The sequence below is a fragment of the Dendrobium catenatum genome, unplaced genomic scaffold, assembly GCF_001605985.2.
Source record: "Dendrobium catenatum unplaced genomic scaffold, ASM160598v2 fragScaff_scaffold_80, whole genome shotgun sequence".
In the NCBI taxonomy this organism is placed as follows: Eukaryota; Viridiplantae; Streptophyta; class Magnoliopsida; order Asparagales; family Orchidaceae; genus Dendrobium; species Dendrobium catenatum.
This window is the reverse complement of record NW_021318542.1, coordinates 105,718-126,907: the sequence shown is the minus strand read 5'-3', so window position 1 is coordinate 126,907 and position 21,190 is coordinate 105,718. Positions and strand designations below refer to the sequence as shown.

Here is a 21,190-nt window from a genome sequence, read left to right as displayed (position 1 = left end):
TGACGGTGTAACTGGACCTCCCACCGAGCATCGATGATATCCTAATTCTCTCTATAATTGGCCTCCTCTCCTCCCAAGTTATGTGCAATCAACTCATTTTCCTTATCCATTGCATTATATATAAAACCCATGGTTGGTTTCTTCTCGGCATCCACTAATCGTAGCACTTGTACTAAGGGTCTTGTGCTCAATACGGCATAGGTCACACTTGCCCAAAATTTATTATTCAGAATCAACCTTCGTATTTCCTTCTCCTCAGGTTTCTTGCCCCACACATCTGACCAGCTGCTTTGTATGCGCTGGCATTATCAGTCACCACTTGAACAACCAATTGCTCCCCGATCTCCTCAATAACCCTATCTAATAAATTGAAAATGAAATCAACATTTTTAACCTCAGCTAAAGTTTCAATTGATCGTAAAAACACCGTTCCATAGAGATTGTTTACAAGGATATTAATCATGCTCTTGCTCTTCATGTCAGACCATCCATCTGACATAATGGTAACACCTGTCTCACTCCATGTCCTTTTAATCTCATCAATACTCCGCTCTGTGTTCTGCAACTCTTCCTTCAAAATCTATACCCGCAACTCGTACATGGAAGGTACTTTCAACCCTCTCCCATACAACCCTATAGATCACAACATATTAAAGTAGGCCGGCGATGTCGCAACATTAAATGGAATGACATTCTCAAAAAATAATTTGCAAATATCCATGCAAACCTTTCGTCGACCCTCTCTAGTACCAGCAGCATACATCATTTGTGTTTTTCCTCTATCCTCTCCTGGATTAATCATATATTGGTCCATAGGATCCCGGGCACCTCTACTATGTATAGTGGAGGAAGAGTCATTTCCACTCTCGCTCCCGTAGTAAGCATCATGTTCTACCCTTTTATCAAATTGCTCATGTTGTAAATGTTTGGTAGTGATACTCTTCTTCATGTTAGCAGTAATTTCTTCTTTCACCTTATCCGACACTTTCGCATAAGGTGCTACGTTTTTATGTAAGCCGTATAAGTGTTCCTTCATGCGGGTAACTCCTCCCTTCATCATCTTATCACAAAAATTACATTTCAAATACACGTATGTCTTCTCGCTGCCTCCTACGTCAACCTGCACACTGTAATTCCAAGAAGGGTTACGCCGCAGTGACATATTTGACTTTTCCTTTCCCCTAACCATATTTCCTAATGCACAAATGCAAAATTAAACAAAAAATCTTTAAAAAATTTAAATCCTAAATTTTCTATAACTTGAAAAATCATACCTTGAATCTATGTCGTAGATATGCCGGGGGTCCAAGGGGGCGCTGCCCCCTAGCGGGGTTTGACCTGCGGGGGTTTTCGGGGGCAGCGCCCCTGAAACTATTTTTTATTGTAAGATTTGTTTTAAAGCTTCTCTAGCTTCTCGGTGTCGCTTGGTACCATTCGGCACCTCTCGGTACCGAGCAGTATCGAGCATTGATACTGAGCATGGTATCGAGCGTTGCAGAGAGGTACTGAGCGGTACTAAGTTTCGGTACCGAGTAATACCGAGCGGTACCGAGTTCCGGTGCCTTTTTTTGATTTTTTAATAGGACACGCGTATCCGACATGTATTCGTACCGTATCAGAGGCGTATTCGTATTTGACACGTGTCTGATACATCATTCCTCATAAATAAGAGTATCTGTGCTACATAGCCTTGAATTAAAAAAATACCTAAAACCAGTAGTAGATGTGTCGTAGAGGGCGGCTGAACACTAGAAGCTCATCGGCTCGAGGCGGCGGGAAGACTGGTCAAGGGAAGCTAGGTCACGAATCTAGGCTTGCGGAGAACTCCTTTTGGTTCGGGTAGGCCGAATGAAAGAAGTGAGGAAATAGGGTTTTTTTATTAGGAACTTAAGTGGGTGGGACCCGGCTCTATGAGGCGTGCGCATCACCCATTATTGCGCAATTGGGCCTCTGAGGCTCGTAAGCCTCACCTAGACCCATAATTGCTTAAGCAATGAGGCTCTTGAGCGTTAAATTGTGCAGGCGCGTCTCTTATTACACAATTTTAAACTATGAAAAAGTTATGCTGCAGTTGAAATTCCAAGTATATACAATTTGATCAAAATATGAACTCTTGCATTACCAATAACCAAATAATAGATGAAACTAAGTAAATGAAAGATGTCACCAAAATGATTAAATCTTCATCTCATGCTGGTACAAGGAGATGATTTCTCTTAGAATTAACTAGTCACACTTTTATCACAGTTGAAGAAGTATAAATTCAGCTGGCACACAAGATCGAAAATTGGAATTGGAAATTATATTGAATAAAAAAACTAACCATTACATGTCTTAGATTAACTAGTTATAGATTCTACATCTTTAGATTAGCAAATATTGCTGGTGCAAAATCTGCCCAGATCACCAAATTGGATCCATTATTCAACTATTTTCAAGAAGACAAATGATAATCAAAACATATTAAAGTGTTATGCATATATGGTTACTTTACAAAAAATAAGCTTACCTGGAGAGCGTTTGACAATAGTAGATTTTGTTGCTTGCAGACCAAAATATCCCTTCCTATTCCGAAATTAAACTAGTTCTAAATATGCAAGCTCCCTGACAGTCTGGTCCAGTATCAGCCGCTCCATGCAATGGTACAAGCCCGACTTCACCTCTGGATTTGAGGATTTCTTCTCTGAATACTGAAATTGAGGATTGAGATAATACACCACTGCATGTAGATGACGGTGTAACTGGACCTCCCACCGAGCATCGATGATATCCTAATTCTCTCTATAATTGGCCTCCTCTCCTCCCAAGTTATGTGCAATCAACTCATTTGCTTTATCCATTGCATTATATATAAAACCCATGGTTGGTTTATTCTCGACATCCACTAATCGTAGCACTTGTACTAAGGGTCTTGTGCTCAATATGGCATAGGTCACACTTGCCCAAAATTTATTATTCAGAATCAACCTTCGTATTTCCTTCTCCTCAGGTTTCTTGCCCCATGCACAATTAAGCCATTGTGTTGATGTAAACATGGCTTCAAGAGGTTGCCTAACATCCAACATGCTCTGCAGTGTCAAATAAGATGTGGCAAACTTGTAGGATAAACTTGCATTAGAAATTGAAAATTCTTTGCGGTGCACAAATGTAATAACATACCTAGTGGTAACATGGCAAATGATTTCCTTCTTCGAGAACTTTCTCATTAAGGCAAAGACCCATGAGTGATTGTAGATAAACTTTGTAATCTTCTTCACCCTAGAAAGGGCACTCTTGTGTTGAGGTAGATCACCAAGTTCCTCCAATATGAAATCAATATAGTGCGCCGCGTAGGGTGTCCAATAGAGGTGTTTCCTCTTCTCCATCAACATCTGACCAGCTGCTTTGTATGCGCTGGCATTATTAGTCACCACTTGAACTTGAACAACCAATTGCTCCCCGATCTCCTCAATAACCCCATCTAATAAATTGAAAATGAAATCAACATTTTTAACCTCATCTAAAGTTTCAATTGATCGTAAAAACACCGTGCCATAGGGATTGTTTACAAAGATATTAATCATGCTCTTGTTCTTCATGTCAGACCATCCATCTGACATAATGGTAACACATGTCTCACTCCATGTCCTTTTAATCTCATCAATACTCCGCTCTGTGTTCTGCAACTCTTCCTTCAAAATCTATGTCCGCAACTCGTACATGGAAGGTGCCTTCAACCCTCTTCCATACAACCCTATAGATCACAACATATTGAAATAGGCCGGCGATGTCGCAACATTAAATGGAATGATATTCTCAAAAAAGAATCTGCAAATATCCATGCAAACCTTTCGTCGACCCTCTCTAGTACCAGCAGCATGCATCATTTGTGTTTTTCCTCTATCCTCTCCTAGATTAATCATATATTGGTCCATAGGACCCCGGGCACCTCTACTATGTATAGTGGAGGAAGAGTCATTTCCACTCTCGCTCCCGTAGTAAGCACCATGCTCTACCCATTTATCAGATTGCTCATGTTGTAAATGTTTGGCAGTGGTACTCTTCTTCATGTTAGCTGTAATTTCTTCCTTCAATCTTATCCGGCACATTCGCATAAGGTGCTACGTTTTTATGTAAACCGTATAAGTGTTCCTTCATGCGGGTAACTCCTCCCTTCATCATCTTATCACAAAAATTACATTTCAAATACGCGTATGTCTTCTTGCTGCCTCCTACGTCAACCTGCACACTGTAATTCCAAGAAGGGTTACGCCGCAGTGACATATTTGACTTTTCCTTTCCTCTAACCATATTTCCTAATGCACAAATGCAAAATCAAACAAAAAATCTTAAAAAAATTTAAACCCTAGATTTTCTATAACTTGAAAAATCATACCTTGAATCTATGTCGCAGATATGCCGGGGGTCCAAGGGGGCGCTGCCCCCTAGCGGGGTTTGACCTGCGGGGGTTTTCGGGGGCAGTGCCCCTGGAACTAATTTTTATTGTAAGATTTGTTTTAAAGCTTCTCTAGCTTCTCGGTGCCGCTTGGTACCATTCGGCACCTCTCGGTACCAAGCGGTATCGAGCATTGATACTGAGCATGGTATCGAGCGTTGCAGAGAGGTACTGAGCGGTATTGAGCATTTCCTAGCGGTACCGAGCATTACCGAGTTCCGGTACCATTTTTTTCAATTTTTTAATAGGACACACGTATCCGACATGTATCTGTGCCGTATCGGAGGCGTATTCGTATTCGAAACGTGTCTGATACATCATGTCTCACAAATAAGAGTATATGTGCTACATAGCCTTGAATTAAAAAATACCTAAAACCGGTAGTAGATGTGTCGTAGAGGGCGGCTGAACACTAGAAGCTCATCGGCTCGAGGCGGCGGGAAGGCTGGTCAAGGGAAGCTAGGTCGCGGATCTAGGCTTGCGGAGAACTCCTTTTAGTTCGGGTAGGCCGAATGAAAGAAGTGAGGAAATAGGGTTTTTTTTATTAGGAACTTAAGTGGGTGGGACCCGGCTCTATGAGGCGTGCGCCTCACCCATTATTGCGCAATTGGGCCTCTGAGGTGCGCCTCATGGATCACGAGGCGTAAGCCTCGGAGAGAGAGAGAGTCTATTTTGAATGACACATAAGCCTAATTGGGAGTAAAACCTTAATGTCTCTAATACCATTTTGAAAAATAAAATTAGAAGATGGAGAGTAAAAAATGAGAGATTATATGATTGAATTATATTAAAAATAAGATGAGAATTTATATAAGTAGGTAGAGAAATAATAAAATAAGAAAAAAATTTGAAAATTAGTGTCTAAGTATGAAATCTAGAACTAATTGCACAACAAAAATGGAAAGTTATTCTTCATGAATTCCTGGATTTTTTAGATAGAAAGGGGCTGTCCTCCAAAGTCCTACATGGCATCCTGGTTGGATACCTATTGGGTACCCAAGCTTTACTCCGACAGGCTTCGCCCACCCATGGTGACTTTCAAGATGTCTTACCCACCTATACCCACCCACTTTCCATGCTTTTTGAACACAGTCTACCACGGGCTGATGGCCTTGAGGCTTGTTGCCCTTTGCTCTAATTGCAAACTTTCAAGCCGCATATCAGAATTTACCGTAGTCGCAACGTGATTAAGTGCTGCACACTACGTAGTGAGGATTGCAGTAATATAAGATATACGGTGATTGGTAATGTAAATCAATTTATCCCTCGATGTTGAGTACCCACCCATACCGACACACACAAGGCCGTGGGCATACCCATACCCATTGTGTATGGGTGGGTACATGGGTGGGTGTGGCCGTGTGGGTACCCAATGCAGGGCTTTGCCGTCCTCAAATTGCTTGATTGTTATAGTTTGAAAGCTGATTTCATGAAATGCTTGATTGCTGTAGATAGAAAATTGCTGGCCATGGACTTATGATTATTTCAACAATAAGTATGCTTGCTAAATTTTCCCAAAACTTGACCACATACCTCATACTCAAGGCAAGGATCTTGCATTCTTCTCTTCGGTTTGTATTGTTTTACATCTACTGATCTTTAGCTTGATGTGAGCTTGGGTCTGCTTGAGCTTGGTGCATCCAAAGTGCTTGAAGTTCATTGTCTACTTGTTGAGCTTTACCAAATTGTGAGTGCATGATGGAGAAAGTGATAGCAGAGAAAGGAGCAGCATTTGGGAAATGGAAAAAAATAGCATTGCTCGACAAAGCTGGTGTGAAGAAATAGTGATAACAAAGTAGGAAGAAGTGAATAATAGCATTGTCGTAAATGAGTGGTTATGATGCGAAATGACAACATAACAAATGCGGATGATTTTTTTTTTTTTTGTAAAGAAGCTACTTATGGACTTGGAATTTTAATCCTTAAGGTTTGTTTGAGTCAGCTTTCTCATTGTTTTGCTTTTTAGGCCATAGTTTTAAATAGTTGCCTTTTATAACCAGATCTGTTAATGTGTTGTAGATATGAGAAAGCTATTGTATGATTTTTTTTTTAAAGAAAACATCTATAATACTCATTGCACTTTTCAAAAAGTTAATTTCCCTACAACAACTTTACAAAATGTTATAGCTACCCCAAATAGTCTCTAAGAGTTATAATGCATCACATTGACTTAGACGGGTCTTTGTTCTTGAGATTCTTTCTTTACAAATGACATTACATTCTTTAGAAACTATGTTAGCGAGAAAATAAAATAGATAAAATAAAATAGCTAAATTTCTCATAAGTTGTGACATTACATTGTTTTATTAATTGTTGAAAAAATACTCTTAATAGGATAAAATTACATTCTACTCCCATACTTATCGGAAGGGCTATGATAATTAGGAAATTCCTTGGTGGTAAAATTTGTGTAGAATTTTTTATCTTTGATGCATGTACAAGCCTTTTAAACTTATTTTAAGATCAAGTTTCAGTAACAGCTAAGTTTCTCAAGCTCTAGGAACTCTTGTTAAGATGCCATGTAAAATTTCCAAGATTTGGAACTGTGAACTCTAGTTATAATAACAGTGACATCTAGGTCGTGGTGTAGGCAATCCAATCATTGCTGCAGCTGCCTACTCTCCTCTTTGACCATGATTTTTGGTTTACTGAGGCGGCATGTGCAACAACTCTGTAAAGATAATGGATTGTTTGTCATGACTGATCCATTCTCAGGTTCCAAAAGTTAATGCTTATTTGAAAAATAATTTGGAGCCATTAACTTGATATGATTACTTAGATTTATGCTGAACTTCTTGTCAATATGTCCGAAAATTTTTTAAATGTTAATATGCTTCTGATTTTGGTTTATATGATCTTTGGCAGGCGTACATGTATGGATTTTTCAAGAACAAGCGCATTGTTCTTTATGATACATTAATCCAACAGGTGTGATTTTATGCATTGTTTTATTTTGTCAATACATTTTCATCACTTGGCCCTATCCGTAGCAAATGACGAATTTTTCATACCATGGAATATTTTTGTTTGATCATAAAAGCTTTACATCAAATAAAATTCTAAGTTCTAACTTAGTATTACATTTTGATATGTTTCCAGTTCTGATATTGTGCAACACCGATCATCTTACATGCTGTGAAGCACCTAACTAGGCAAAGCATATAGACGTATCTACAAGAACCAATGAATTGTTTGAGCTCCATATATGAGCTTTCTGTTTATATGTTTGTTTGTTTTTTCCTACTGTGCTTTCTAGCTAACATGTTAGGTTGTTGGAATTTTTATTAATTCAAATTATGATGCTATTCCTTGAAATGCCTGTTTAGTAAGAGTTGTAGTTGATCAACATGTGATTTATGAATTTGTGTTAGACTATATGAGGGTGGGCCTCGATTGAGAGATCTCAGTTTCGAGATGGAGAAATAACCTTTGTAAATGTAGGTGTAAGGTTAGTGCACTGCGTGTGCTCTGTTGTGTGCTAGATAATATATGATTTATGGGTTTGTAGATATTGAAAATCTTAAGAAAATATGATACAAAGAAGTCTTGTGTAGGTTGTGTCTATCCATGAATACACACATATATTTTACCTATGACGTTGGTTTAACAAATTTTGTTTAATAATATCTCACAAGTAAGAGCCACGAAATTTTCTTCACGCACCTTAAAGTAAAGTATAATAAACAACTTTTAAATTTAGCTATGAAACTACAAAAGATATGATGCAAAAACATCTCATGCTTTAGAAGTAAATCAGTCAATGATTAACTTGTTCAATGTGCTTTATCCTATAAACATCTAGACAATATTAGTCATGTACCATACGCATAACTAGGGGTGTCAATTCGGGTCAACGGGTCGGGTTCGGGTCGAACCCGTAACTGACCCGGCACTATCGGGTCAACCCGAACCCGACCCGTTTTTAAAAACGGGTCAGGTTTCCGGACCCGAACCCGACCCGACACGAATGACCCGGGTTTGACCCAAAATTGCTAGTTTTCGGGTAAAAAATCGGGTCAATCTCAGGTTTTCGAGTGAAAAATGGATCAATCTCGTGTTTTCGGGTCAAAAATGAGTTTTCGTGTCACTTTCAGGTCAATTTCGGGTTGCTGGGTCAACCCGAACCCAACCCGATTTTTAAAACGGGTTGGTTTGTTGAACCCGAACCCGACCCGTTTCAGGTTCGGGTTGATCGGAACCCGGATTTTTCCGGGTTGGGTTCGGGCCGTGTTTCGGGTCGTGTCAAAAATTGACACCCCTGCACCTAACACAGCTATGAGTTGAGTTTGAACGAGTCAATCTCAATTCAGGTTTGCAGCTTTTGACTCTGGTCAAAACAGTGTGAGCAAGGGCTAATTTCAAGGTAAGGTGAGCTTAGTTTCATACTAACTTGAATAAATAAATAAATACTAATAAAGTTATAAATAAAAAGGTGAGGTCCATATACATCATATTTCCCATAAATTGAGCGCATGTTATATCTGAATACTATTTGCATGCAACTCCTTGTATTTTGGTCTTTTTAAAAAAAAATGTTTGTAATTTGAAGGTTTTAAACTCTATTTTACAAGCAATGACAATTAACCGTTCTTGTTTTAAACTCTATTTTACAAGCAATGACAATTAACCGTTCTCGTAAACCTAGATTTCTTGAAATACTTGTGGGCTCCGAAAATTCGCTTCCTAGCCTCTTGGCGACCTCTTTTTTTGTGTCGGCGAGGAGAGTTTTAACGAGTTTAGATTTCAAGGTAAATTTTCAGAAGATTGGATTTTTAGATAAGACACTAGCTAGAGATTTCATCATCATTTTGCGATGACTTTATGATATGAGTTCTGGTTTCCTATAGGTGTAAGCTCCTATAGTTAATTACCCCTCTCGATAATGAGAGAGAACTTTCGATTAAGGCTAGTCGTTGAACAGATATGTAGTATCTAGAGTATAATAAAAGCAGAATTAAATCTTGAAAAATAAAAAATTTATCACAGTGCACTTAAAGTAGATAGTGAGGGGAATGATGATGAATTCGATCAAGATCCTATGGTTCTGTCGTTCCGGACTATCATGGTCCCTAGTCTACTTAGTTAGAGGTGGTAGTCGACCCAACCTGACCGAAGGATTCTTGTATGCAGCCATGGGTTGCTTCATACAAGGGTATCTTGTAGACTTGGAGTAAATATTTGCCTAAGGGGATAAATTTGTCCACCTTAGCTAACAAAGAGCTTTGTGTCATATCGATTATACCCTATTGATTCATTACTCAAGGAATTAGAGCCACTAGGGAACATATGGGTTGTGACCATGACTAGGGGAGTCAATTCAGATCAACGGGTCGGGTTTGGGTCAAACCCGGAACTATCCTGACGCTATTTGACACCACATGAACCCCACTCACCGGGTTACCAGGTTGACAAGACCCGAATTTACGTGATCTGAGCTCCTGTCGCTACTTCCTCCTTCCGGTTTCGATTGAAGCCTGCGGCGAAGTAATGACAGTGGCGGCGTAGCGACAGTGACAGTGACAGCAGCGGTGGTGTGTCAGGTGAAGAGGCCAAAGAGGCGCGTCAGGGCTACTGACTCGCGTCACGAAGAGACGGGACACGCGTGATGCGACTCGACACATCAGGCGACGTGGGCAGACCGTTTTTGCGTCAACCCGAACCTGACCCAATTCTTGAAATGGGTCAAAATGTTGAACCCGAACCACACCCGTTTCACAAACTGGTAAACCTGAACTCGGATTTTTCCAGGGCCGGGTTTCGGGTCGTGTCAAAAATTGACACACCTAACCATGACCATAATTTAGTGGTACCTTTTGATAGCAAAATCACATGGTCAGAGGGCCTTGATCATAACTATTTACTTGTAGTGACATATGGCGGCGAGACTATCGATTAGACACGTGCCCCATCTTTACTAGTAGTAAATAGTTTGAAAATGAATCCTAGTGATATTCTCGACTAGACATTCATTTTTTGTAAGCTGAAGTGATTTTAAAATTTATCTATCTCGACAAACTATTGTGGATGGTTGATGGATTTTCGCTTTAAGTTATTAATTGATGTATTTCATCTTGATATTTTAAATTTTAGTGATTGTTTTTTTGAGTTTTCAACTTTTATTAAAGTCAAAGCCCCTTAATGATTAATTTTGAGATTTAGGGGCGTTTAAAAGATATTGACTCCTTCGGTTGATATTAATTTTTAACGTGGTCATCATTGGCGTGATTTTGCAATCACTTTAAAAGATTATATTTTCATGAGTTTGTGAGGCATTTGAAATAGTAGTCCCCTTCGGTTGAGATTAGCTTTCAACACAGCCATTATTGGGGATTATAGATAATTTCATTTCATTAGTCAAACCTTGTCGACTCTATTTGTTTGCCAACAGATGGTTGAGTTCAACTCCCAATTTTTGAAGTTATCATAGAAATATCAGAACCGAGAGTATATATTTTAATATATGAATTTTCTTCATAAAAGACCTTGAATGCATAACATGATATATAAAATCAAATACTTCGATTAATTTAATGAGCGTTGGTTTCGAGAGTTTGTATTTTGATATTGATTTTTTTTTATAAGAGGCTTTGAAGGCCTAATATGAACATATAAAATTAAACACTCCGGTCAACACTATGACCATATATTTGTTTGATGGTTCAAGTCATGTTAACTCCGATCTATTCAAAGAGGAGGATCAGACAAGAGTTTAATAGTGTGACGCACTTGTCATTTTATGTACTTGTACGATGCATTTCGTGCACTTGAAAATTCATTCATTATTTCTTTAGTCCGTGCAACTTCTTCAGACGTCGCGTGTATGTGTCATGTTTGTCGGGGCCCATGCAGAATATGCTTTTTTAGCTCATTTTTATATAATGCAGTCATATGGTTTACATGATGCATGTTGCATGTTGCATGTTGCATGATTGGTATAATGCATTGTATGTTTAACATAATGCACATTAAGGATTGACATGACACATCTGTATAAATGACACAGTGCATTTGTGTGACAAGCATAATACATTTACATGATGATTGTTGTATTTGTTAAGATATGCATAATCATTTGTATGGTACATTTACATAATGCATTTATATAACATACTTATATATATTTCAATATTTATCTATGATGCACTTGCATATCATTTAGTTTGTGCATATGGTATGCTTGAACGTTGTTTGGTATGTATGCATGATATATTTGTATATTGTATACGTGCAATTTGAATATTTTCAAGTGCATTCGTATGTTGCTTAGCATTGTGCATAATACACTTGCAATTGTATAATGTACTCGTACATTTTTACTAAGTGCGTTTTGTGACGCACCCACATGTAGGGCTGCAAATGAACCGAGCATTCGACGAGCTGCTCGTGGCTCGGCTCGATAAGGGCTCGCTCATGTTCTTTTGATAAGGTAAACAAACGAGTTTGAACACATTTGAGAAATACTCGATAGCTAAATGAACGAGCTTGAATAACACGTTGTTCGATTTATTTATGTTCACGAACAGTCTCTCTTAGAAGCTCGATAGTATAATAAAAGCAGAATTAAATATTGAAAAATTGAAAATTTATCACAGTGCACTTAAAGCAGATAGTGAGGGGAATGATGATGAATTCGATCAAGATTCTATGGTTCCGTCGTTCCGGACTATCATGGTCCCTAGTCTACTCAGTCAGAGATGGTAGTCGACCCAACCTGACCGAAGGATTCTTGTTTGCAGCCATGAGTTGCTTCATACAAGGGTATCTTGTAGACTTGGAGTAAATATTTGCCTAAAGGGATAAATTTGTCCACCTTAGCTAACAAGGAGCTTTGTGTCATATCGATTATATCCTATTGATTCATTACTTAAAGATTTAGAGCCATTAGGGAACATATGGGTTGTGACCATGACTAGGGGAGTCAATTCAGATCAACGGGTCGAGTTTGGGTCGAACCCGGAACTATCCTGACGCTATTTGACACCACCTGAACCCCACTCACCGGGTTACCAGGTTGACAAGACCCGAATTTACGTGATCTGAGCTCCTGTCGCTACTTCCTCCTTCCGGTTTCAATTGAAGCCGGCGGTGAAGTAATGACAGTGGCAGCGTAGCGACAGTGACAGTGACAGCAGCGGTGGTGTGTCGGGTGAAGAGGCCGAAGAGGCTCGTCAGGGCTACTGACTCGCGTCACGAATAGACGGGACATGCATGACGCGACTCGACGTATCAGGCGACGTGGGCACACCGTTTTTGCGTCAACCCGAACCCGACCCGATTCTTGAAATGGGTCAAAATGTTGAACCCGAACCACACCCGTTTCACAAACTGGTAAACCTGAACTCGGATTTTTCTAGGTCGGGTCTGGGCCGGGTTTCGGGTCGTGTCAAAAATTGACACATCTAATCATGACCATAATTTATAGGTACCTTTTGATAGCAAAATCACATGGTCAGAGGGCCTTGATCATAACTATTTACTTGCAGTGACATTTGGCGGCGAGACTATCGATTAGAGGACACGTGCCCCATCCTTACTAGTAGTAAATAGTTTGAAAATGAATCATAGTGATATTCTCGACTAGACATTCATTTTTTGTAAGCTGAAGTGATTTTGAAATTTATCTATCTCGACAAACTATTGTGAATGGTTGATGGATTTTTTCTTGAAGTTATTAATTGATGTATTTCATCTTGATATTTTAAATTTTAGTGATTGTTTTTGAGTTTTCAACTTTTATTAAAGTCAAAGCCCCTTAATGATTAATTTTGAGATTTAGGGGTGTTTAAAAGATATTGACTCCTTCGGTTGATATTAATTTTTAACACGGTCATCATTGGCGTGATTTTGCAATCACTTTAAAAGATTATATTTTCATGAGTTTGTGAGGCATTTTAAATAGTAGTCCCCTTCGGTTGAGATTAGCTTTCAACACAGTCATTATTGGGGATTATGGGTAATTTCATTTCATTAGTCAAACCTTGTTGACTCTATTTGTTTGCCAACAAAGGGTTGAGTTCAACTCCCAATTTTTGGAGTTATCATAGAAATATCAGAACCGAGAGTATATATTTTAATATATGAATTTTCTTCATAAAAAACCTTGAAGGCATAACATGATATATAAAATCAAATACTTCGGTTCATTCAGTGAGCGTTGGTTTCGAGAGTTTGTATTTTGATATTGAATTTTTCTTATAAGAGGCTTTGAAGGCCTAATATGAACGTATAAAATTAAACACTCCGGTCAACATTAAGACCATATATTTGTTTGATGGTTCATGTTAACTCCGATCCATTCAAAGAGGAGGATCAGACAAGAGTTTAATAGTGTGACACACTTGTCATTTTATGTACTTGTACGATGTATCTCGTGCACTTGAAAATTCATTCATTATTTCTTTAGTCCGTGCAACTTCTTCAGACGTCGCGTGTATGTGTTATGTTTGTCGGGGCCCATGCAGAATATGCTTTTTCAGCTCATTTTTACATAATGCAGTCATATGGTTTACATGATGCATGATGCATGTTGCATGTTGCATGATTGGTATAATGCATTTGTATGTTTAACATAATGCACATTGAGGATTGGCATGACACATCTGTATAAATGACACAGTGCATTTGTGTGACAAGCATAATACATTTACATGATGATTGTTGTATTTGTTAAGATATGCATAATCATTTGTATGGTACATTTACATAATGCATTTATATAACATACTTATATATATTTCAATATTTAGCTATGATGCACTTGCATACCATTTAGTTTGTGCATATGGTATGCTTGAACGTTGTTTGGTATGTATGCATGATATATTTGTATATTGTATACGTGCAATTTGAATATTTTCAAGTGCATTCGTATGTTGCTTAGCATTGTGCATAATACACTTGCAATTGTATAATGTACTCGTACATTTTTACTAAGTGCGTTTTGTGACCTCTCAGTTTTAAATGAATGTTTCTTCTAAACACTAATTAGAAATATTCTCCCACCTCAATCTCTCTCTCTCTCTCTTTCCGCGTAAACAAATTAAAAAAAAAATCTGTAGGCGATTTAGTCCCTCACCGCTTGGAGAACATTGCTTATGCTATATAAAAACAAGTTCATGTAATGGCAAGAGCGAAGAGCGGCTAGTAGGCGGGGGCGGGTTATCTATCTAGTCAGAATATTTAACTGAGCTGCTCGATTCATTTAAACAAGCTGCTCGTTAAGCAAAATTTAACGAGCTTGAATATGAACTCGAGCCGTGCTCGAACATGTTTTTTTCAAACGAGCTCGAGCTCGAACATGGGTTCATGAAGCTCGAAGAGCTTCGAGCGGCGCTTGAGCTGGGTTTTGATAAACCAACCTGAACTCGAGCAGGATAAAGCTCGGCTCGGTTCGGTTCGTTTGCAGCCCTACCCACGTGATTGACGGTGTACATACATGCCACTTGATGTATCTATATAATGCCTTTGTATGTCTCTGGTACATGTGCATTATACACTAGGGGTTCTTAGGCAACATGCTCTTGGTGATTTGGCACGTCACACACACTTTAATGAAGGGTCGTATAACTTTTGGCACTTAACGAAGTACTATTTTAAATTTTTTCCAAAGACAAATGTTTACGGGGTGTACGACACATTCACGGGATACATACGATTCTCCTGACTTTAACAGTTGGAGTGTACACTATTTAATGCAACTGTGTCTTTCTTTTGTTTGGGCAGTAAGTAGCTTAATGATATTTCATTTGATTACCATCATGGTGGACTTGTGTTACGTTTTCCGAAGATGCCAATGCTCTGCATTTTTGTTGGTTCTTTTCAAGTGGTCTTAAACTTTACATCTAGTAGCTATTATTATTTTTTCACTTATTTCTTTTGTATGCTTGATTTAAACATCTTTTTTTTTTTAATTCTTAATTGAACATTTGGACACTAATGATACAAAAATTTTAATGTAAATCCTTTAATTATGGTTGTATCCAGGACAACACTTGAGCATGCCTGTAGCTGCATTAGTTTGCTGCAGCAACAATGATCATTTAATTTGACAATAATTTATTTGTTTAACAGTTGGTTAATTTGATATTTTGCAGTGCAAGAATGAAGATGAAGTTGTTGCTGTTATTGCCCATGAACTCGGGCACTGGAAACTAAACCATACAGTGTTTTCTTTCATTGCTGTACAGGTATCCTTGCAGGATTTTAATAATTTTGTAGATTTTATTGCATCATTTCTACTTCTTATTTTTGAGATAATTTACTGGGTATCAAGCTGTTGAATTTCTTATGAATCAAGTCTATTTTGCTGAAAGTAAAATGAACAAATGACATTCTTTTTAATATAGATTTTTAATTTTACTTGCATGTAAATGCAATACACAATGCACTTCAATACATAAGTTTATTCAAGGAAATGAGAAGAAAACGGGGATATGAAATGTCCTATTCACTTCAGCATCAATACTAAATAAACTATCATCTGAATCAGAAAGCTTGCTCATAGTTTGTGGCATCAACACACTCAATAATAAGAATGGAATGAGGGGCTAACTCATCCAGAGGATCTGTACAAATGTTCTTGGATGTTGTTGACATTATTATATCCTTCTTCGTGCTTAATTCAGTAAAGGAGAGGCTTTGAAAGATTTGATTTCATGTGCCATCTAGAATTTGTTCCAAATTTCATATGCATGTTTGAATTATTTAAGGTGAAATTGTCACAACCCACACTGACCCCTATGGGTCGACATGAGGCAGACAGAAAAATACACTACTGCATTTTACATATTATAACTTCTTATCCAAAATTTAAAACATTGACCATTCTATTGAGCACATTATAAAATTTTCTAGCACAGAAACATTCAAGCAACAATCATTTATTTTTCTATAGTTGCTAAAATGTTTCAAAATTTTATGTATATCGTAATTTCATAAAAATCATACTGGAAATACCTGCCAAAACTATCTTATATGAATACTGCATATCAAAAACTGTACACCCAAAATATCAAAATAGGACCCTTATTCAAGTTCTACCTTTTTCTTTTTCCTTAAAATAGTTTTTAAATTAATAGAGTTATTAGAGTATAAGTAGAAAGAGGCTCAGTAAGATAAACAATTTAAAGATAAAAAGTAATTATTGTATGATTTTAATTGTATATTAAACTATTAGTTTATATGATACCTGAAGTCCTTGTATATGAAATACCTGAATTAGCATTTGATGTACTTCGTAAGCAAAATATTTGATTTGAAACAAATTTTAGAAAAACATTTAAGTTTTAGGTAATAATTATATTTCATAACACTATTAATCAACCATATACAAACTTCTTTTATTGATTACGTGTATCATATATAGTTCTTTTTTCAACTTTAGAATATATCATGTATGTGAATGGAGTTCATTTGGCTAACATAGCTTGAAAGCTATGTGTTGAGGACCCTTTGGCCTTCTGATAGGCTTGGCGTTGTTACCCTACTTGTATAGGTCAACATAAACAACTTAATTGAAAGACTCCTTTGGCCTTCCGATGGACTTGCCTTTGTCGCGCCTGTTGCACAGTTTGTATTATTTGTCACTTGCAATTCGGTCAATATACATGATCTTTCTAAAGCTTTTTTCATTAAATTTCATTATTCGAACATCTAAATATATACATCTCATTTTTCATTTTGTTATTTTTCATGCGTTCACTTTTAAAATGAACAAGATAAACTTTATATTCAAAGTTTCATAGAAGACAGATACTGAAATTAACATTGTAATTAATTTGTTTTTTGAAATTAAAATTGCGTATCTTACTGGGCTGAAGGTGTTGACTGTCAATCCTCGGATAAATTATCTCACTTCTAACACCCCGTCACCTCTTTGATTTGTATACTACCTAATAATAGATTTTTCTCATAAATATCCAATTTGAATTTCTGAATTAGTTAAATTGAAAGTTATCCTCAAAATAATGCTTTTTACATCAAAATAATATTTGCTCATATAAATCCCTAGCTACTCAACTCTTATTTATAATCAGTATAACGAAGGAAATTACAAAAAATTGTACTACCTCCAAAACTCAGTTTTCTCCTCCCTACTTCTCTTCTTCAGCCCAGAGCCGTTCCAGTCACTGTTTGCCCTGGCTGCTAAGCACGGGATGGTGAAATGAGGATAAGACTTGTTTGTTTAGGTGTTTTAATATAAATACTTATATAATTGTTATATAACTTTATGCTAAACTATCACATTCGTTCATCATCTCATCATCTGTTGCATGCGAAGGAAAGTGGAAGAGGCGGAAACCACTTGAATGCTATAGTGCAATAGTTGAGTAAATAGTAAAATTATAAAGTTAACATAGGTAAATTTAATTAAATCAAATTTAATTTATATAAGATTATATACTTGCATATATATATATATATATATACACACACACACAAATAATCAATACAAATTATAGAATTTTATAAAATATTATTTATAAATTTTGAGATGTGCGGAAAGTGGGATATATTAAATTTGGGACATTCACCTCCTGAAAAAATGAAATATTACGAAAATTGCATCCACCACTAGTAAAGAAAGATCTCGATGATTTATATGCTCCCCTTATTGATGACTATTAGGATCAATAACTTAAAAAGTTCCTCAATTTTGGATGATTAATAGCAATCAGATTATTTATGCCCAAATATTTTACAAGAGATGTAATACAAAAATCATTTCAAATACAACATGCTGTCAGTAATCGCGAGAAGATCCAATCTGAATCTCGCTATTCAGAGGTATAATAATTTCCATTTTCACGACAAACCTTGCTATGGATATTTGGAAAGACAAGTGATAGTGACATCAACTTGCAAGCGTTTGCCAAAGATAGAACTAAAGAATATAATGCAGATTGATTGAAATTGTATATTTGAAGCTGAAGAAAGGAAATCAAACTGGAGTGATTAGCATTTTCTTGGATGAGTCAAATTGATGGGACCACTTTAACATACACATTAGAAAACCACATGTATTATAAGATTATTTTGAGAATATTTTAGAATAATCCACTTCCATCGATAATTTGCTAATAATATGGTGATGATCAAGAAGTCCAATAGAATATTCTCTAGCTAAATGTAGGGCATAAATTTACACTTAATCGCAAGCATGGATGCCGTATCGAGAGTTTTCCCATGTTGAGAAAAAGAATGGAGTATTATATAAAAAAGCCTAGATTTTGTGAAAATAAGAGTTGTCTTACCCTGAAATGTGGAGGGTTTCCTGTCTTGATGAGGGTACCTTAGAAAAAAAAACAAAGAAAATTGGGTAGACAAAGCCCTTTGAGTTTTTGGAGCCATCACCCCCATCAACAACTTCAACAAATGGCCAATGAGTGTTTGACATTATGAGACATATCAACCATAGTTGGTCAGATAGTATGATGAGGAACCATGAGGAAAATTTTTGGCATTGGGACTGATGGAGGTGAAGGAATAGCCCCATTAGGATAGGCTACCTAATGAGCATGCATTGGAGAAGATGGATTGGATATCGAGGAATGAATCAAATTAAAGGGAACTGAGGATGCATGACGACAACCAGGAGTTGAATTTAAATTAAAAGGCATTGAGCCAGATCAAGTCAAGAAGCATGTGCCACTTTGCACATCGAGGCTAAAGATGACACAGGCATGAGAGCATCTCCCGGATGACTTGTACACCATAAAAGAGGTCCTCATCCATTTGTGGATCAACACTCATATTCACCCAAAGTATTATTTTTTTTTACTAATACTTAGATTCGCCCAACTTTGCGCCTTAATTATGATTTTATTTAAAATATGAAAGAGTTTCCATGATATCTTCTTATTGCGTAATATTTTTGAGGCATTTCTCCATTTTTATTAATTCAACCTTTACTCTAGAAGTTATATTCTCTTCTATATTTCTATTCATTTGTATAATAAATTTAGGACACTTAGACATATCAAATCTATATATCATTTTGTTATCTAATAATATTGGTAAATAATTGTTAATATCTTACTCATTAACATTGCAAATCTTATACTCAATATTTTTTCTATTAATTGTGAGCACTTATTTTCTAGAAATTTGTTATATTGTTCTAACTTTTTACTTTTTTTAGCGGCCATCTTTCCAATTAGAATTATATTATCTATAAAGAGAACATATCAAGATAACTCACTTTTTCAGCTATCCTTTATAAGCAATGCAAAAATAAATGGTATCCTTGCACTTTGTTGATGTAATCGGAAATTATTTGATTACTTTATAATCACTTTTACCACTAATCAATACTCAATAAATAATATTTATCTTTAATAATATTAATATACTTTTAACAAAAACCTTTTTACTCTAATCCGCATCAAATTAATTCTCACGATACTCAGTTATATGCTTTCTCAAATATCAATAAATTTCAGATGAAGATCCTTTCTTTGCTCTCTAAATTTTTTTCATTCATTATTCTAACAAAAAAATAGTTTTCATAATGGATCTCTCTATCTCAAAATTAAATTGATTCCAAATACTGACATAATTTTTTAAGCTTATGTTCTATTTTTTTCACATAACTTCATCATATGGCTTAGAAGTTTTATTACTCTATCGATAGTGTAGTTTTGAGTCTTCTCTGTTTCTAAATATTATCATAAAAATATATTTTTTTCTCAAGTATTAATTATCCTTTTGCCTTCAAAATTCTATTAAAAATTTTAACCAAGCCACTAAATTTCTGATATGACTCTCGAAATATCATTTTATTTTTAATTTGAATAGAGCCTTATATTGTTTATTATGCTATTCAAAAATAATTTATTCCTTTAAACACTCTTTTAATAATTTTTCAAAACAGTATTTTCCTATTTCTTTATATTTCATCTTTAATTAAGATCATATTATCTTTGCTTCTAATCTGTATATTTTGGGCAAAGTCTATGGATCTCTTATTTTATCTATTTTATGTATCTCCTTTTGTTTTTCCTTTTTTAATAATAAATTTATTGAATAAATTAACAAAAGTTATAGCATATGTTATGCCCACAAGATTTTTATCTTTATTGGCATTTATTTTTTGCTGCTATTTAAAAACACTTTTTCCTCATAACCCTTCGTACTTTTTACTCCAAATCTTTTTATTTGATATATTACTAGATTCAATTAAACCTTTTGTGACAATCTTCCTAATGGACTAGTGATGTTATCTCACATTAAGTTCTGCTCAACTTAAGTATTTCAATTTATCCACCTTGATAATTTATCTTGTAAGATTAGCAACTTCCTACCTTCAAATTTCACCTCTTTATGTTGAGATAATTATTTAATTTTAATGTTTTATTTCTACTCTTATGACATTCATCCATTACTATTATTAATCTATTGCCTACCTCTTTAAATTGATTTAGAGGTGATGATAGTAGGTGCAGTGGCCAATAGCTCTGATAGCTATAAAAGGTGGCATATTGGGCAATTTGTGATAGTAGTGGGTTGGATCCTGACGGCTTGTGGTGGTTGAAACTTTAGCAATAGATGATTTTTAGTATTAGGAAGGCTGGCTAAGAGGAGAGGGAGAGGAGAAGAGGGGGATTTTGAGGAGAATTGAATTGATTCTCTTTGTGGAAATTTGAGTTCAAATTTAAGAATATTTATCCTAAACTAACTTTACGAATAAAACAAACCTTCATTTGTATTTAAAATTCTATTTAAACAAATTTATTCAATCAAAACCCTATTAACAAT

At 36.1% G+C, this 21,190-nt stretch overlaps 1 protein-coding gene across 2 annotated transcripts in view; it reads left to right on the top strand.

The window, feature by feature from the left end:
- LOC110104472 (CAAX prenyl protease 1 homolog) overlaps positions 1–21,190 on the top strand; it is a 62,294-nt gene that overhangs the window by 15,928 nt on the left and 25,176 nt on the right. For both annotated transcript variants that reach the window (XM_020833611.2, XM_028696210.1), the window contains exons 9-10: positions 7,301–7,363; positions 15,529–15,621. In XM_020833611.2, coding sequence (XP_020689270.1) covers positions 7,301–7,363; positions 15,529–15,621 — 156 coding nt within the window. The remainder of the gene's footprint in view (positions 1–7,300; positions 7,364–15,528; positions 15,622–21,190) is intronic.